We start from the raw sequence: 13,241 nt of genomic DNA, 5'->3' as shown, positions 1-13,241 counted from the left end.
AGTATATAGCAAAATATGAAAAGCGACGAGCTCGTTTCATCCAGAAGAGATAAGTTGGAAAGCTTTGAATACCCCCTTTTTTGGTCGAGGAGACTGAAGAATTTTGGTCCAGATAAAATTTTATTTTGGGTTCCTTCGTATAAAGAAAACCCTAGTTTGTTTTTATAATGTGGGTTGGATGGACATTTATATATTGTCAAATCACATTAATTTTTGTGTCTTTCGTGATTGATTGTTTTTGCCGTATTATTTAAATTGAGTTGTATTATTCAATTCAAGTCTCTTTCTGGTCAGAAATTTCACAACAATAAATTGCCTCAAAGACAGTTTTAAAGTGAATTGACCACAAATTATACTTAGAAATTATATATCGCCACTTTATATATACAAATATGTAAATATTTATATGTGTTATCATATGATTATATGATTTTGAATTTAGAATAAAGTAACACTCGATCATGTAATAACATATATAAGTGTATATACAATTGTATACCCAAAGTGGGTATACATAAAATTGCTTGTAAACCAGAATGTTTTAAGAAAGCAGTATTCTGGTTTAGAATTTGGGAGAGAAGTTGCAGGAAACTAAACAGAATGTTTTACATGTGTAATGATCTGTTAAGTGCCTCCAATTCTTACATACAACTCACAAATCCGCAGCGTAAACAGAAATATATTCATGAACGAACTTATGATTCAGAAGTTGGAGATAAGATATTGGAGGAAATTAAACAGACTGTTGTATTTTACCTATCTGTTTAGTTCCCTCCAACTCTTACATACAACTTATAAAATAAAATCTCAGGTTTTGAACTCTTGCCTGTGTTGAATGCTTTTCGAGCAGGTGGGTATTTATAAGCAAGGCAAACAAGAGAGAGGATCACTTTTCAGAGGCTCAAAGAGCATGCACTGAAAGCTGCAAAACAGATTGCTTGGTACAATATCAGTCAAGATTTGGTTTCTGTTAAAGGGATTATATGCCATGATTTGGAGTACATTTTGTTTCTCAAATCAAAGGTCTTTTTTCTACCCAACAAACGGTCTTGATTTGTGTTGATGTTAAAAGTTGAACCAAATTAGCGAGGCTTGGGGGGCAAGATTGTGAAGCCTTGAAACATTTAATAATAAGGCAAACGATTTTTTACATGGTTCGGCCGGAAAATTTTATATGAGTTCATGTCCATGGTGTTGTTATTCATACAAGTGAAAAGAATTACAAAAGTATTGGAAGATTTCTCTCCCCGTTTTTTCCCTCAGGTTTCCCTATATATATTAAGGGAAAGGGTAATACTATGCATACCCATGAGTAAACAAATGAGTATATTATTGTGTATATCATTATATGATTGAATGTTATTTTATTTTTAATTCAAAATCATTAAATTATATAATGACATATATCAAATGTGTGTATATTAATATATTCAAAATATGTATATATAATTTTATTATTAAAGAAAAATACATTTGAATAAATGCAATAATTATAAATGATGAAAAGATAATGGTTTGTATAAGAAAGAGTAAACGGACTTTTGTTGGTTTATTGTTTGGGAGGATGGGCTAGTCATCCTAGAAAACTAATATGTTATGTTGAGTTTTCAGGGGTTTGTGGTCTTAGTTGTCTCGAACTGACTTTCTAGATTTTTTAATCCCATTGGGTGGAATCCGACCACCAAACCACTGAACCCTTGAGAGACTAGTTCAACAACCCAAGATCATGGCCTCACACTTCAATACAAGTATATCAAAGATGCTTCTATATATACTTAAATCTATTTACATGAGTGTAAAGTCAAATCTAAGACCTCTAATTTCACAATGAATAGTTCACACGTTTCCAATAAGGGTAGTATAGGAATAAGAAAAATCCTTAGTGTGGGATTAAGTGGTTATAATTGATAAAATTTCTTAGATGTTGATAAACAGAAAAATGCCCCAAGTCAGGGAAATGGAAAAGTATTTCACATGATAAAGTACAAGTATTATGCGCATACAGTTTTGAGTACATAATTAGGTATATAAAAACCCAATCACATGATCTATATACCCAACTGTATTGTGCATATAACATTGTACATAAAAATATGCATACTACTGCATAGTATAAAACCCATAAAGCAAAAGAAAATGGCAGCTTAATTTCCGCTAAACTGCTCGCCCTTTAACAATGTCGAGGCTCATCTCACTGGGATCTGTTGCCTGCAACTCAAACTGAATCCCATCCAGTTCCCTTTTGAATCTGTCCTTGGTGCTCGCATACACCATTTTCATCCTCACCTTTGATGTATCAGGTGACCTTCAAACATAACAATAAATTCAATCAACTTCATTTTTTATCAAGTTTCCGATAAAGAATGCAGGAAGTTTTTACCAGGCGATGAAGAAAATTTTGCTTCTCTGGCAGTTCTCAGTGGTAGTGAAATCGAAGTCGAAGACAGCATAACGGCATTCATCGGCAGGAAGAGATGCAGTGAAGTCATCATAAGAGTCTCCAGGGCTGCCAAGTTTCTCTACCACCACCTGCTGGTTTTCAATCTTGAAGATTATAAATCGGTAGTGCCTTCTTGCTTTTAGTTCTTGAAATTTCAGCTTACATTCATCATTTACAGCCATTCCAGATGCCGCGTTCGCCTAACCCATTTGAGTATATATATGATTTCAATTCCATACAACATATAATACACACATTAGTCTACGGTTGGATTTGAACCGAGTTTGTTCGAGTTCAATTCAAACGAGCTTGACTCAAATGAACTTGAGCTCGAACTTTAGGGTTAATTGGCTCACCAAGCTCGCGAATCTAAAAAATTTCAATATGAATCAACTAAAATGATAGCAACATTTTGACCGATATACTTAAAACAACATCGTTTTAGTTATTTTTTGTTCGATTACAATACCAAAAGCTCAACTCTAGCTCGACTTTATTCAAGCGAGTTGATTTCGAACAACTTTAAGACAAACTCAATTCGGTGCAAATCCAGCCCTTATTACATACATGAAGAATGAATTTCAGGATGCAGACTATGCACCAAAGTTGAACACCCAGGAAGCTTGCTAGAGAATGGTATTTTGAAATGGCATACCAAGAAGAAATGCTATGCACAAGACAAGACTGATAAATAAACAATTGTATATGATAAATTTAATGAACCATTGTTTTGACACAAGTTCATGTTTGTCAATATAAGTTCCATATTGAATTCAGCTTGTTCAAACTAAACATGGATTCAAATCTGAACCAGCTCAGCTTGATGCAACCCACCTATGAAAATATTCATGAATATTGCATTTCCCATGTTTATTAGTTCACCAGCCATAACAAGATAAATGATTCAAAAACTGACAGGAAACAGAGTGAATAAGAATTACCATGTTGCCGGTTGGATCCTTCGGAGAAGCAAAGAAAGAAAAAGATGAAGAAGAAGAGAGGAAAACAAAAGTGGGAAAATGGAGAACAGGATAGAAGAAGAATAGAGAGATCCATAATTTGAGGGAAACATTGAAGGAGAGAAGAATGCGGTGGAGTAGAGAAATTTGAGGGAGAAAGCAAGGGCTGAGAATTCTCTCAGCCTCCAACGCTTGTAATCTTCTAAACAATCCAATGTTTCAAGCGTGATATATATTTAATAACACTATATGTATCCAATTTTAAGTACCCAATTGAATATTCAAATAACGTGTCATCATATAATTGAATATTTTAAATTAAGACTAAAACAACAATCAATCATATAATAATATATTTGAATATCCAATTGGATATATATATATATATATATATATATATATATATATATATATATATATATATATATATATTCATGAAATTACAAAAATATATATAGATACAAAGCCTTTCATTTTGCGACGTTAAGATTAATTGCACGGCTTTGTCATCAAAATAAAAGTAGCCTTTTACCCCAAAAGGAAACTGACATCCGAAGCAAGACTAATATCACTCATGCCACATTTAGGAGCAACGCTATACGTACCACTTTTTAGTACACTAATGCATACATATATGATGTGTCATCATATGATTCGATACTACTTTATTTTTAATTTAAAATCATCCAATCACTTGATAACACATATCAAATGTATATCTATTTGTGTATACATAATAGGTACATATAATTTTATTATTAAAAAATGTGTATTATATCAATAATTGGTATTAACTAAACATAAAGCCTGTAAAAATAAAGTACTAACAGATACAAACAAACTAAGGTGTTATCATCTAATTGGTTTATCTAATTATTTACTTTATCTCTAATTCAAAATCACTAAATCAAGTAAGTAACACATAAATTTTTTTATTGGTTAGTACACAACCTTTTGTACATGAAGCATTATTGACAAAAAAAAAAAAAAAACCTTAGTGCAAAATATTAGTACTCAATTTCACTTGATAAATATAACCATCAGCAAAATACATGACTAAACAAAGGACAAGACAAAACAATAACACTATAGATATATTAAAAAAAAATTCATGCCAAGTGAGAAAACTGATGGGAGGAAAAGATGATCAAGTTACTTTGTTCAATGTACTCTGAAATTTAGCATGATCTCTTGATGTATAAATGAGAAAAACTCAATAATCTTCATCCAAGACAAGTTTCCTACAAAATTTTGACCAACATAGAGACATGTTCTCCTCTATGATTTACAAAACTCTTAGTGCATATCACAAAACGAGCTCATGAGTTCATCAATAGACAGTTTTCATCCTACAAAATTTACCACTTTGGTTCCTTCTTTCTTCTTTGACTTTACATTACCTTCTTTAGAATCAGATGCAGAACCAACTTTTGATGCAGACTTGCCTTTGTTACCACTAGACGTTTCTTCTATCACAAAGTCGCCATCAAGATCATCACCGCTCACAAATTTTGTCACCTGTGGTCTTGGCCTATCTTCAAATGCTGAAATCAAGAGATCATATATAAAGGTTCATTAGCATCAACATTATCAGAGTAGAATTGAGCAACAGCAATAAGAAACTTGAATATGTTACCTTCTATTCTTGTAGGGGCAGAACCTCTGTTGCCTTTATTAGGACAATCTTTTGCTAAATGTGTTACACCACCACAAATCTTACAACAGCCACCCTAAGAAAGGCGAAAAAAAAAAAAAAACAAATTGTCAGAAGAGGTCATTTTCCTTTGACAGTGAATCCTTTTAAGTAATTAATACTATTTACCAAGTTTTGAAATTAGGGACTCTTTGATTCTACAACATTTGGTCATAACGAAGCAATAGTTATAATATTCCAAAGTAGGCCACCACAAGGAATATTGAAACTATAATATCTTGGTTAGAAACCAAAAGTCATGCCATCCAAGCAGGCATATGGGTTACAAGAGATAGTCTTGCTTAAGCATGGTCTTTAAAAGAACAGCCTAGATACAGTACTAGCATCCAGCAATTATGCATGAAGTGGCCATTCTCAAGAATCAACCTCTGCATACTATGGCCCCTCTGAATGAAACAAGGAATTTGAAATAGTCATTAGATACCTTAGGGTAGATTCCATGCGTATTTTGTGGGCAGTTCTTGCTTAGATGTCCTTGTTCCTTACAGATAAAGCAACTGGCAAATTTTGTTCCACCTACATTACCCAAGAGTGTTATCATGTTCCATGGTAAGAAATGATGAAAACCCCAAATTCAAATATGACATCAAATCCATATTTTGTACATTTGATTACAAATACACAATCATGAAAGTCAAGAATGAAGAGTGTGATGGAGCTAAAAAGTGTACCATAAAATTGGCAAACTCTTTTTTTCCGAATTTTTCCCGGAGGTAAACCTTTTCCTAAACTTTGTAGGTTGAGAAGAAGAATTTCCATAGGATTGTTCAATATAAAATAAGAGTGAGAAAGGGAGGGAGGAAATCTCCCATTTTCCGGAATGACCAATATTTATTCTTGAAAGCCCTGACCCTTAGAACCCTAAATGTCCCCTTTGCAAACATATGATTGAAATTGCCATATGTCAGGTCTTCAAATCAGACTTATCCCTAAACTGAAATCCACCACTAATTATAGGATGCAAGTTTTTGTATACTGTTGGCAGATAAAAACAAAAGCTTATCATGCACAATCCTCAAATTCAAGGGTGTTAAATCTTGTATGACAAAATGCTAAACACAAGTGAAAAAAAAATACAACTTAATTGAAAAAATGCTGTTCATATTATTTGCTGCAACCAACTCCTAGTGTTAGTAATGTCTATGGATAGCCAATTCCAAACCCTGCAAATTATTCATAGTTTTGAACAGTCCATGACAATTGAACTTGATAAAGACTCGATTATTAATCATAACCTGTAAGATTACTGCACTACTGTAAAACATTATCAAATGTAGTATTTATAAAGATGCAAAGTCATGTACAATTCACCATCAAGCAATCAACTGGTACTGAGCTCACTATACAAATTAACTACATAAAAATAAGAAACCAAGTACATCTAAATTCCAATTAAAATTATTCCAAACACATATTGAACAATTTTCAGTATCCTAAATTAATTAAAAGAAGCAATTACCATCTTCAAGTGTCTGGGGACATTGTGCAAGTGAATGCCCAGTTTCGCCGCAATTATAACACAACTTTTTGCTCTCGCTGCCTTCATTCTTAGAAGGGCAATTCTTTAGACTGTGCCCACGGTGCCTACAAAGCAAACATATCTGCAAAAAACCATACGACATCAATCAATTCCAAAACCACGTACAAAATATAAACACACAGCCAAATTTTAAATAAAAAGATAGGAAAAATCAAACCTTATTCTTCTCCCATTGTGCTTTCTCGGGGCAATTTTTGGCAATATGGTTTTTGGCTTTGCAGATGAAGCAGCTCTCACCAGGCTTCATGCCAGGGACCCTAAGTGGGTGTTTTTTGAAACTCCTTTTAATGGGTTTATTCGGATCTCTGGGCTCTTTAGCCTCCGATTTTTTCCGTTTGAAGCCCTTCTTTCTTTTCCTTTTATCCGGGTCTTTTGGTGTCGTTGGCTCAGGCTTCGGGAAGAGTTCAGGGTGCTCTTCCTTGTATCGCTTGCGAGCTACTTTCTGTCTGTTGCTCACCATCGTGGCTAAAACTTTGAACGGGAGCTTAATCAATTGAGATATTAAAAGGTTTAAGCAGCAGCACAGAGGGCTTTAGAGGCTACGCGATGCGAGAGAAAGGGTCCAGGGATGGGCGTTAGCCCCCCTACGGCGATAACTACAGAACCTACCAGGTGTCAAATTTCCACTGGCTATAATGGATTAGAGTCAATTTTTCGTTCTCAACTTATTTGCTTTCTTTCTATTTTCTTGTTGCAACTGACACATGATGAAAATATGTTATACAAATATTAATTTGAAGATTTTATGTATAAAAAAATATAAAATTAAATTTTTTTAATAATATATTAAGAGTAAATTTTTTATTTATATAATTTAGTAATTATAAGATTGATCATTAAATCTGAAATTTATTCAATTTAATATAATTAGCCCAGCCTTAAATATAATGATTTAATTTGGATGAAATTCCTTAGTAAAAAGAAAATTGATTTAGATTTTTTTTTTCAAATTACAACCTTTATTTCCCACTCTAAAATCCATACGGTTGTTTGACATAAATTGTGCAGATCTAGATGATTTATGTCTTATGGATTCAAAGATTTATATAATACAACGAGGGGTGAAATCAAGGGTTTGAACTTAATTTGAATTTAAAAATTTTATTTGAGTTGATAATTAATAAAACCGTTAAAGATGGATAAAACAATGTAATTGTCAGATGAGATAAGAGAGAAAATGAATATATCATTATTTATTGTGAATAAAAAATTATTTGAGGAAATTAATTGTCGACAACTTTTGAGAGGTTCAACGAAATCAAGTTTGAGTTATCTTACTTTGTATTTGAATTTATTCAAACTAAATACCAAGTCAAGTCTAAGGGGACTTAGCTTAGATGCAACTTTATACACAATTACAATATTGAATCTAAACTTCGTTATCCCCCTTAATAACATTGAATATATGATTATTTGTAAAATCATATTATATTGAGTGAGTTTGAATTAAAAAGTTGACAAAAGGGTGAAATCAAGTTTAACCAACTAATGTTTGTCTTTGATTTAGATCGATTATAGAAAAGTTTGAGCTTGTCAAGTTGGTAATATCTCGAATTGAACTTGAGATAAAAGTGAATGGTTGGAGTTTGGATTATAAAATTACATTTAAATCTCGTAGTTTTTAAAATATTATATTTAAACTTCATTATTTATATATTTATCAATTATTTTCTTATAGTCGAAGTTTGGAAGCAAAATTTAAAAAATGTAAATACAAATTTTAACAATTAGGGATACATTAAATTTTTATTCAAACTAAATTGTGCATATACGAACTAACCAAACCAACATTAAATTTGAACTCAACTCAAGAGTGGACTTGGAGTAATTTGAATTTAAGTTCAGTTTGAGACGAACTCAGTCATGAGCTTTTCATGAGCGGGACTAGCTATTTTACACCCCGAGGTAGACGTGATTAAAAGGTCCAAGAGTTGAAGCAGTGGAATTGGTACGGGATCTACTCTCAATTTGTTGCTCATTTTGAATTATGATTAATACATTGCTTCTAGTGGTGGATACGAGCTAAACTAATTATTAACTTGAGTTTGATTCAAATAAAAAATAATTTGATTTAAGTTTATCAATCAATATTAAGAATAATTTGAGTTCAATTCAAGTAAAAATAAATTTATTCGAATTTATAGTTTAAATATATGACTCAAATATATGAGTTAGATTCATTATTTAAATTTATAATTCATTGATAAAATGATATTATTTAATATAATTCGAATAGAGTCATAAATCAAGTTTAAAATTAATTGAGTCATCTACCTAACTCGAGAGTCAAACCAAGTCAAACTCTCTCTAATTCAAATTTAATTATGTTTTAAAATAAGATAAATTTTTTAACTCAAACTTAATTTAAATTCAAACTAAATAAATTCAAAATGAATTCCCTTAGCTTTCAAACCCAACCCAACTCAGCTTGGGTCCAAACTAGTTGCTTCTAATTTTGTTGTCCATTTTGACACTCTTCTTTCCTTGCTTTCCCATGGCGCATGGGGCCATTTATTCTACAGTTAACCATTGTCACTTCCAGTAACCCTCTCGTTTGATATGATTCTTTTCGTCTCTTCACGAGTTTCACTCCTGAGTAACCCTCACGCATGGTCATGATTTTCCCATGCCATTGTAAATGGGCCCAATTAAAGGAATTCCAATTGCGATAACTTGGCTTGAATTGGCATTGGCTCAATTCAAACTAAATTCTAACAAAGTTTTTCCATTTGACTTTGGCCTAAATTATCTCATGCTGATATTGTTCATAACATCCTAAATATTATTTATTTTGTTAATAACAATGATTATCACTATTTATCTCTTCTATAATTTTATTTATTTTATCAAGGATCTTTAATAATGAAATTCAAGTTAAAATTAAAATTTATTTTATATAATAAGTTGAGTTTAAAAAATCTGATTAAACCCTAAACTAAAATTATTTTTTAATTGAATTTAAATATAAACATATTAATCTTAAATTAAATATTTTAAATTCGAATTATTTCATCCAAACATTTTCAAGGGAGATATTGATTAAAATAATAATTTTTCTCCGTATACATATATCATCACTTTTTTAATATTTTATATATATAACTTAAAACATAAAATATTTAAAATATGTTTAGACTTTGTATTTACCCAATCAAACATAAACACATTTTATCAATTATGAAAAGATTGGTCGGGTGATTGGCTAAATATCTAACCAACTAATTTACTTTTAAAAAATTAGTTAGACGAATATTTGATCAGTCAGCCAACCCATCCTATTAATCTTAAATCTCATAATTAACTTAAAAATAATTATTTTTGTATAATAAAAAAATAGTTATATATATTAGAAACAAAATAAATAAATATTTTAATCAGTACCCGCGTTAATCCAGTGATATCCAGAAGTGCTAAAGGCACATGACACTTTTCCCATCACGTGGCCGCTTTGTACCTTCACGTGGACGGCGACAGACACAAACCCTATTTACCAGCCTTCAATTCTTCCCCACATGCCTCAAGCACGTGTATTACACCTTCTCATTAAGTCGCGTGGCCTTTAGAGAACAAAAACCGAATGGTTTTCCTGTTTCATAAAAAATTCAAAATTCAAAATTCCCCCTTAAAACTAACAATTCCGTCATATCCCCGTCAAATATAGACCTGTCTAATGGCGAAACCTTACTCCGTTATGTCCCTTCTATAAATATCTCCTCTTCTCCGCCCAAATTTCCCCCTTGCTCCGTTCGTCGCCTCGCTTTTTTGGGGGAAAAAAAAAAGTTCTCACTCTCACTCTAAAAATGCGTGAGATTCTTCACATACAAGGAGGCCAATGTGGCAACCAGATCGGAGCTAAGTTCTGGGAGGTGGTGTGCGCCGAGCATGGGATCGACTCGACGGGGAGGTACGGCGGAGACAACGATCTGCAGCTTGAGAGAGTGAATGTGTACTACAATGAGGCGAGCTGTGGACGGTTTGTTCCTCGGGCCGTGCTTATGGATCTGGAGCCCGGAACTATGGACAGTGTTAGATCTGGACCGTACGGTCAGATTTTTAGGCCCGATAACTTTGTGTTTGGACAGTCCGGTGCCGGAAATAACTGGGCCAAGGGACACTACACCGAAGGAGCTGAGTTGATTGACTCTGTCCTCGATGTTGTCAGGAAAGAGGCTGAGAACTGTGACTGCATGCAAGGTATTTAGTTACGGTGAAGTGTTTTTAGTATCCTTTTTAGTTCATTTTAGTTTTCGAGAAGTGATTCTTGAAATTATTTTGTTATTTCTGTTTATTGTTTAATGTTTGTTCTTGAGTCCTTGACTGTAAACGCTGTATCCGAGTCGATTCAGTGGTGTTACAGATCTATTGGATTTAGGCTAAATGTGGGTCTTGAATTTTCGTATTTCTTTTGGCAGTTGGATTTATACATAAAAATTTAGAAGAAAAATAGTAGGCGATTGAATTATATAGTTTAGCAAGTTGAGCAGATGTACAGGACTTACATTAATTTGATAATATCTTTACACAGAGTGGATTGATTGTGGAATTTGATTGATTTTAATTTCCTTTGGACTAAACGACGTGTTAAGTCATGTGTTTGTGGGTTCATGTAGTAATCATTTTGTTGATTTTTGATTTCAGGTTTCCAAGTATGCCACTCTTTGGGAGGTGGGACTGGTTCTGGTATGGGCACTCTTTTGATTTCGAAGATCAGAGAAGAGTATCCAGATAGGATGATGCTTACTTTCTCCGTGTTTCCATCCCCAAAGGTGTCTGACACTGTTGTTGAACCTTACAATGCTACCCTTTCTGTTCACCAGCTGGTTGAAAATGCAGATGAGTGTATGGTTCTGGACAATGAAGCTCTCTATGATATCTGCTTCAGAACCCTGAAGCTTACCACTCCAAGCTGTAAGTTAATGTTGCCTTGCAATTCAAGTTTGAAGTGCTTAATTATATACCCTTTTTCTGCTTCAGAACCCTGAAGCTTACCACTCCAAGCTGTAAGTTAATGTTGCCTTGCAATTCAAGTTTGAAGTGCTTAATTATATACCCTTTTTGTCCAATATATGACCATGCATTAGCAAGTGAGATGATGTAGTTTATTCATTATTTGATCTTGTTACTTGCAATGATTTGCAAAAATGCTTGGGTGCAAAAATGTATCAGAATCTTCTTTTAGAAAATAGTGCAGTTTGTTGTCTCACTTGTCGAATACCTGAATTCTGATTTGGGAATAAGTTGACCTAGACAATCAAAGTAAATCCAAATAAATGGTTGTAGTGGTATAACATATCTATTATATTTAGCTAACTAGTAATTTTAAAGGAGAATCGGAGAGATGGTTAAATGGTTCTGTATAGATAAGAATTATCTCTTATTTTTCATGTTCTTGTTTGTTATCAATGTTATGCTTGAAGAATTATCACAATTGACAATTTTTTCTTTTTACACCAGTTGGAGACTTGAATCACCTTATTTCTGCCACCATGAGTGGGGTGACTTGCTGCCTTCGATTCCCTGGTCAACTCAACTCTGATCTTCGCAAGCTTGCAGTTAATCTTATTCCATTCCCTCGCCTGCATTTCTTCATGGTGGGGTTTGCTCCACTTACGTCACATGGATCCCAGCAATACAGGGCACTTACAGTTCCTGAGCTCACTCAACAGATGTGGGATGCTAAGAACATGATGTGTGCTGCTGATCCTCGTCATGGTCGGTATTTGACTGCTTCAGCAATGTTCCGTGGCAAGATGAGCACCAAGGAAGTTGATGAACAGATGATTAATGTGCAGAACAAGAACTCATCCTACTTTGTTGAGTGGATCCCCAACAATGTGAAGTCCACTGTCTGTGATATCCCCCCAACCGGTCTTAAAATGGCTTCAACATTTATTGGCAACTCTACATCGATTCAGGAAATGTTCAGGAGAGTGAGTGAGCAGTTCACAGCCATGTTCCGCAGGAAAGCTTTCTTGCATTGGTACACTGGGGAGGGAATGGATGAAATGGAATTTACTGAGGCTGAAAGCAACATGAATGATTTGGTTTCTGAGTACCAACAGTATCAAGATGCAACTGCAGATGAGGAAGGTTATGAGTATGAAGATGAGGAGGAAGTCCAAGAAGAGGACTGATAGTGTTGTACCAGGTTAGTGTCTGCATTTATGTTGAGAAGTTGTCATCTATTTTCCGCCTGAATATCTTATTTGGGTGTTGGGATTTTTTGTGTTGTGCTTTTTCTGTTTAGTTATGGTGTTGTAGTTTATAGCACTGAGTTCTGGAGAACATATTCACTTTTAATAGTTTGTAAGAGGCTGTTGGTAGTCCTCTATCTTAAAACTTACAATCAATTCCAATGCTTCCAAAGTACCTGTGTTATTATATTCATATATGTTATGGTACGATAGCTACATTGCCTTTAGCTTTGAGTAGATCCTATTTAACCCAACTTGGTTTGAATTCATCACTTGATCTCGATTTAGAGTTTTAATGTGGCAACTGAATTGAGAATGGCTTGTTAATTTATTTGGTCATATTGTTTCTTGTTTGTTATCACATCGATAATCCATTATGGATATTGTGTATCAA

General features: G+C 33.5%; 3 protein-coding genes across 3 annotated transcripts; 1 reads left to right on the top strand and 2 right to left on the bottom strand.

Annotated features, from left to right (window-relative positions):
* Nucleotides 1-1,896: 1,896 nt before the first annotated feature.
* Nucleotides 1,897-3,631, bottom strand: LOC123224987 (actin-depolymerizing factor 7-like). The gene is made up of 2 exons (XM_044648802.1): nucleotides 2,381-3,631; nucleotides 1,897-2,305 (listed from the first exon to the last, which is right to left on the bottom strand). The coding sequence occupies exons 1-2, from the start codon at nucleotides 2,620-2,622 to the stop codon at nucleotides 2,155-2,157; spliced, it is 393 nt and encodes a 130-aa protein (XP_044504737.1). The 5' UTR covers nucleotides 2,623-3,631; the 3' UTR covers nucleotides 1,897-2,154.
* An 896-nt stretch (nucleotides 3,632-4,527) lies between these two features.
* Nucleotides 4,528-7,248, bottom strand: LOC123224986 (uncharacterized protein C683.02c-like). The gene is made up of 5 exons (XM_044648801.1): nucleotides 6,811-7,248; nucleotides 6,573-6,714; nucleotides 5,538-5,629; nucleotides 5,036-5,129; nucleotides 4,528-4,943 (listed from the first exon to the last, which is right to left on the bottom strand). Exons 1-5 carry the CDS (start codon nucleotides 7,111-7,113, stop codon nucleotides 4,744-4,746), a joined length of 831 nt encoding a protein of 276 aa, XP_044504736.1. The 5' UTR covers nucleotides 7,114-7,248; the 3' UTR covers nucleotides 4,528-4,743.
* A 3,127-nt stretch (nucleotides 7,249-10,375) lies between these two features.
* On the top strand, nucleotides 10,376-13,022 carry LOC123226094 (tubulin beta-1 chain-like). The gene is made up of 3 exons (XM_044650570.1): nucleotides 10,376-10,847; nucleotides 11,292-11,561; nucleotides 12,108-13,022. The coding sequence occupies exons 1-3, from the start codon at nucleotides 10,454-10,456 to the stop codon at nucleotides 12,785-12,787; spliced, it is 1,344 nt and encodes a 447-aa protein (XP_044506505.1). The 5' UTR covers nucleotides 10,376-10,453; the 3' UTR covers nucleotides 12,788-13,022.
* The last annotated feature ends 219 nt before the right edge of the window (nucleotides 13,023-13,241 follow it).

Source organism: Mangifera indica, chromosome 9 (genome assembly GCF_011075055.1).
Source record: "Mangifera indica cultivar Alphonso chromosome 9, CATAS_Mindica_2.1, whole genome shotgun sequence".
NCBI classification, from domain to species: domain Eukaryota; kingdom Viridiplantae; phylum Streptophyta; class Magnoliopsida; order Sapindales; family Anacardiaceae; genus Mangifera; species Mangifera indica.
Note: the sequence above shows the minus strand (reverse complement) of the source record. Positions and strands in the feature narration are given on the sequence as shown.